Source organism: Antechinus flavipes, chromosome 6 (genome assembly GCF_016432865.1).
Source record: "Antechinus flavipes isolate AdamAnt ecotype Samford, QLD, Australia chromosome 6, AdamAnt_v2, whole genome shotgun sequence".
Taxonomy (NCBI): domain Eukaryota; kingdom Metazoa; phylum Chordata; class Mammalia; order Dasyuromorphia; family Dasyuridae; genus Antechinus; species Antechinus flavipes.
In genome coordinates this window covers 206134085-206140084 of record NC_067403.1, presented here as the reverse complement: position 1 = coordinate 206140084, position 6000 = coordinate 206134085, and the positions used below count along the sequence as shown (strand labels likewise).

Sequence of the window (6000 nt, the reverse complement as noted above, 5' to 3'; positions counted from 1 at the left end):
TGTACATAAATTGTAGGCACACACAAAAATATACTCATACACATGTATACATATAGCCTCATAAATACGTGTGTGTGTGTGTGAGTGTACACACATACTCACACATACACATTCTATGGGGCAGAGCCAAACCACTGAACTGAGTCTGGTAACTGGCTAAAGTATGGACAGTAATTCACATGAGCACACTTTCTCCCTGAATGTGTTCAAGAAGATGTCAACAGCCAGTTCTTAGCCTTGCAAAATTAAAGAAAAACTCAGAGTCAAGCAAAGAATAAGGAGAGGAAGAGAAGGGAAAAGAGGAGAGGGAAAAAAAGAGAAGGGGGAGAAAGGAAGGGAGAGAGAGAAGAGGTGATAAAGGAAAGAGAGGAAGGAGAAAAGAAGAGGAAGAAAGGGAAGAAAGAAGAGAGAAAAAAGAAGAGAGAGAAGAGGGGATGAAGGAAAGAGAGGAAGGAGAAAAGAAGAGGAAGAAAGGGAAGAAAGAAGAGAGAAAAAAGAAGAGAGAGAAGAGGGGATGGAGGAAAGAGAGGAAGGAGAAAAGAAGAGGAAGAAAGGGAAGAGAGAAAAAAGAAGAGAGAGAAGAGGGGATAAAGAGAGGAAGGAGAAAAGAAAGAAGAGGAAGAAGGGAAGAGAGAAGAGAGAAAGGAGAAAGAGAAGAAGGGATAAAGGAAAGAGAGAAAGGTGAAAAGAAAGAAGAGGAAGAAAGGGAAGAGAGAAGAGAGAAAAAAGAAGAGAGAGAAGGGGGAAAAGAGAGAGAAGAGGGGATAAAGGAAAAAGAGAAAGGAGAAAAGAAAGAAGAGGAAGAGAGAAGAAAAGAAAATAAAAAGCAGAGGGAAGAACAGAGGGAGAAAAAGGAGAAAGAAGGGAATGAGTGGAAAAGAGAGGAGACAATGAAGAGGAAGAAAGCGAGAGAGAAGAGAGGAGGGAGAAAAGGAAGGAAAAAAAGCACAGACAGATATATGTCTTAGGTTTCTATATGAGGAGTTGCCAGCAGAGGGCTCAAGAACATTAGAAATACTAACAGTGGCAATGAAAAGTGTGCTTTGAGGTGTGGCTATTTTTCAAGGTCATCTCTGGAATTTCTTCTTTAAAACTTGCTTTGATTTATGGTTGCAAAGTCACATCACCAAGAACACACCAGAATTATTTCTGTTTCCCGTCTTTCTCCCCTCCCTCCCTCCAGTTCTAGCTCAGAGGCCTAAGAGAGCAGGCTCCTGAGTTTATTAAACACCTTGAAATCCAATTTCCCCACTTCAAATAGTTGGAAAGTCACTTTGAAGCACTGGTTCTCATCTTATGAAGGATCCTCCTTTCACATTTCAAGTGATACCTTGTCACTGAAGCATTTGGGGAACACAAACAAATAAAAATTTTAAAGGCTATCACTTGAGACTGAATGGGATTTTTGTTTTCTTTTATTGGGGCCTCTTTCAGGAGCTAATGCTGTTCAGTGGGACCCCAGGCCTCCAGTACCAGGTTTGGAGTAAAACCCACTTTTTTTTGTTTCCTGCTCTGCTAAATGGAAAAAAAAAAAAAAAAAGAGTCTATCCTCAGAGTGGCTCAGCAGCTGCAGAACAACCATGTGAACCCTGGAAACATTTGTGTTTTTCCTACCCCCTCCTCCCCACTATCTTATTAAACCAAATATCAAGAAATTGTTGGAAGTGAGGGGTGCTCTCCAAGGCTGAGTCAAAGTATATGAGAGGATCACACGACACTGGGCTGCCAGAGCAGATTTCAAACTATGTGGAAAAATCTATTAACAGCCATTTACCAGGATTCCCAGAAAGAGCCAGGAAACATGTCTGGTTAATATTTTAATCTGTACATATTTTTTTTTTTTGCAAACCATTACACTTTTATTTAAATTAACTTTTTCTTGCAAAATATTCATTTCCTTTTTTTTTCCAACAAAATTTTTTATAAAGGCAAAAATAAAACCATTTCATTTTGGCAAGTGTTATGAAGTTGACACTGGCAGTAACTGGAGTGAGTTAAAAATAGACTGTGTCTTCTAAATACCTTCAAGAATAATTTTTTTTCTGAATAGAGTCAAAAAAAAAACAATAGGAATTTTTATATTAATTAGCAACTTGTCGTTCCACTCACTAGATTTTTTTTAAAACTTTTTTTCTTTTTCAATGCAGGAAAACATAACTGGAACACGTTAAAAGTCTTGCAAAACACTGCAAACATCTCGATGAGCTGTTTCAAAGTCCTTTTGTGTCACTCTGCCTTTCATTTCTGTAGGAAACCACGTTTCTGCAGGAAAATGTTTTCCTTCTACAATGTACTACCACAATTCTCGGGAGTCCAGCTGCCCACCTTTGGCGACTGGTCCGAGACAATCAGCCAACAAGGAGGGGCTGGTGAAGGTCGAGGTCCCCAGAAGCACAGGGCCACCGGCAGGACATCAAAGGCCCTTCTAGACTTGCCCCTCCAGCGCGCCATGTCTTGCATTTGAAAACAATTGAATAAAATTTCCAGATGCATTGATCAAGCACCCCCTGGATACAGTTATTGCTTACTATACGACCTGAATTGCTGCTGCTTTCCATTTGCTATTTCCAAATTTTATTCATTCATTTCATGATTTTTTTTTTTTTAATTTTGGTAGAAGACCCAATTCCTTCTAAAGGTACATACTCTGCGAGTGTGTATCTTGCCAAGAGGAGCCCAGCTGGTCAGAACCTTTGACCAAGACGTAGCTGGAGTCTGGAGCTCCTGCTAAAGATACCGGCTGCTCGGCATAAGTGACCTTGAAGGCAGGATGTGAATCCTTGTCTGCAGGGAGACAGCGGGAGGGATGGGCAGCTCGCTCCTCCCGGCAGAATCCTGCCGTCTCTTGGCTCCGGCTCCCAGAAGGACATCCTCCGGCTCAGCTCCTCTCGGGTTTATCTCCAGCATAACTGAAGCTTCTTGAGCCTCAGGGATGGTTTCGGATTCTCACCCACCCCCTCCCAATGTGTACCTGAACCTGTGTGTGTGCCCCCCCCCCGAACCCCACCACAGCTAGATAAATACCTTTCCATCCACTCAGCCCTTGAGATTGTTAAAAAATATAGTTTCTAAAATACAGTGTCAGGATTTTACAGCATGTATTAAAAGTGCCTTTTTATACATATATAAAAGTCAGAACTAAACCAAAAGTGGGGTGTGTGTAACTAGCCTACAGGATGGGGGGTCTCTCCCCCCTCTCCCTAGGTTCTTGGAATTTACTTGGGGGAAAACGAGGGATCTTCTCCAAGGGCTCCGGCTGCTGCGGCTCCCGTCTCCAGGACGTGGTTCACTGGTCGCTTACTGCTTGGGCTGGCACAAAATAAAACAGAACACAGTTAGGAGCCGGGCAGGGGTCGGGGCCATCGCCTGCAGACTGAAGAAACAGGGCACACGCGCGGGATGAGAAGCAGCCTGGGCATGTGGGCGCACACACGTGTACACACACACACACGACAGGAGCGCAGGCGGACATGACGGGGCGCACAAGCAGAGGGGCTGCCCGTGAACCCCAGACTCCCTCCTGGCCTGGCTCCTCACGACTTCTGGGCCACTTCGGAGACGTGGGCACCTCGGGAGGGAGGCGAGGAGATATAAGGCAAGGATGAAAAGGCGTCAAGAGACTAGACTCTAAGTCATGACACTGCCATTAGCCATCTGTGTGATCGTGGGCCAGTTTCTTAACCCCCCGTGCCTCAGTTTTCTCATCCGGAAAATGACAACCTCAAATGTCCTTTTTCCAAGAATCTAAATCTATGAGTAAAGAAAATGGGTGATAATCTAACAAATCACTTTATCTCCCCCTCCTATTTCAGTTTCCTTTTCCATAAAACCAGAGAGGGAGATTGGACAGCCACTAAGTTTCCATCTCTAGCCTTCTAGGACAGGCAGAAATCTCACATTTTCTTCCCTACAAGGAACTATCCCTAAACCAGGGGTCCTCAAACTTTTTAAATAGAGGGCCAGTTCACTGTCCCTCAGACTGTTGGAGGGCTGGACTATAGTAAAAACAAAAACTTTGTTTTGTGGGCCTTTAAATAAAGAAACTTCACAGCCCTGGGTGAGGGGGATAATCGTCCTCAGCTGCTGCATTTGACCCCAGGGCCATAGTTGGAGGACCCCTGGCTGTCAGACCCGTTAGACAGCTGGTTATCAAAATGAACCCGGATTACTGGGAGAACAGACAAAATAAAAACCTGCAGTTTTCAGGTGGTAAGGAACCAGTTCATCGAGAAACTAACAGCCTTTCCCACTTATACGGCACCTCTTGGAGTCTATTGCAATTCCTTTGCAATAATACTGGACGAGTCACTGGATTCCTTTTGAACTCTGAGATTCGGTGATGAATCTGGGTCCCGGAGGAGACGGGAATGTTTTCCCTCATAATTTTCAAAGTGTTTTTCCTCTGCCACTGACTCATTTGATCTCCATGACAACAACCCCGGGGGGTTGCCGGAGCTGGGATGATCTTCCACTATTTTCCCCCTAGATTTTTGCTGTTGTTTTTGTTGTGTGTGTGTGTTTTAAACCAAAGCTCGGGGAGGTTAAGGGACTCACCCAGACACACAGCTAGGAAGGAGAGGCGACTACATGGAACTAAAACGTTCTCTCCCGGCTACGGCTGAAACAAAGTTGATAGAAATCAGGAGAGGAGACGGGCTCCCGATGGATGGATCACTACTCCGAGGAGAAGCATCTAGGGAGGGCCATGCTCCACACTGCAGGGCAATGAGGCATCCAGGACAGAGCACCACAGAGCAAGCCAAGCAGACGCGATCATTAGTGCTTACTTGGAAGGTGCTTAGACAAACGTGTAGTGAAATCCATTGCTTAAGGGGGGCTGTGGTACAGAAGGTGAGGGGAGGCCCTTGGACAGCAAGGCTGACTGTTGAGCTAGACAGAATCACACAGGAATTAAGCAGCGTGTTAGACATGGGATCGATACAGACAAGTCCCCAACAACCAGCCGGACGTCCCAAATACCTGGGGCGAGAGGGCAGCGGGAGCCAGAAGGGCAGGTGGGTGCCCTCGCCAGGCGGCCCAGCCTCAAGTCCCAGGGCATTAAGGGGGCGGGGGGCGGAGCGGTGAGGGGGCAGTCATCCCCAAGGCTGGAGGGAACCCCAGCATCTTCCGGGGGCTTAAAGCCCTGGGGGTGGTGAAAGTCAAGGGGAGCGGATCTCATGCAGGAAAAACGTCAGGACATCTGTTTTCTGATCTGGAGATTCTGGTTTAGACACGCTAGCCCAGGTCCAAGCGGGCAATTACCGGCTTTAAAATTACGCGTGTGGCAAATATTCCCATTCACAGCAAGCACAGGTCAGAAAGGAAATAAGAATTCCCCTCAGTAAAGGTATCGTCTGCATAATGAGCCCCATTGCTCAGCTTCTGGGTCTACCTCAGACTAAACAGTCAGTACTGGGAAGAGATGGAGGCAGCGGTGTGGGAATGAATGTTGGGAAAAACACATTGAAATGGGTAGCCCCGAGTTGAGTGAATGGAGGAAGGAGAGCTACTTTGAGATCTTTAACAAAATATTGCAAAAAACTAGATGAAATCTAATAGAATGAAATTGAATGGGAATAAATATAAATATGAAATAAATATAAATAAATATAAAAATAACAAAAATAACAAAAAAAATTAAAAATAATGAGGTTCATATGAAAAAGATCAGAAGGTTTCAGGGGACCCAAAGCCCAAGGAGTCAACTGGAAAAAAAAAAAAAACCCACAAACTACAATCCTCATTCTCACCAAACAAAGGAACAAGACCTTGTAGTTCAGTAAGAGAGGTGAGGCACGTTTAATCCATGTCACACTGCTTGCTCTTAGCAGGAGGAGGGAGAAAAATTTGGAACACAGGATTTTGCAAAAGTGACTATAAACCACAAGGCTGGTAAAGCCTTGAGTAATGAAAAACCTTAGTATTTTTGACCACATTTATTAAAAATTATATTTAATAGGAATAAGTGTAAATTACTACACTTGGATTTAAAAAAAAATT

At 44.4% G+C, this 6000-nt stretch overlaps 1 protein-coding gene across 6 annotated transcripts in view; it reads right to left on the bottom strand.

Annotated features, from left to right (window-relative positions):
* Positions 1-1804: 1804 nt before the first annotated feature.
* The window catches only part of PLEKHA7 (pleckstrin homology domain containing A7), a 203416-nt gene continuing 199220 nt past the window's right edge, over positions 1805-6000 (bottom strand). For 4 of the 6 annotated variants that reach the window (XM_051966044.1, XM_051966041.1, XM_051966043.1 and 1 more), the window contains 2 exons: positions 4788-4890; positions 1805-3309 (listed from right to left, as the gene is read on the bottom strand). In XM_051966044.1, the coding sequence (XP_051822004.1) occupies positions 4799-4890 (92 nt within the window). In that variant the 3' untranslated portion in view covers positions 1805-3309; positions 4788-4798. The remainder of the gene's footprint in view (positions 3310-4787; positions 4891-6000) is intronic. The other 2 variants (XM_051966042.1, XM_051966046.1) reach the window with 1 other exon arrangement.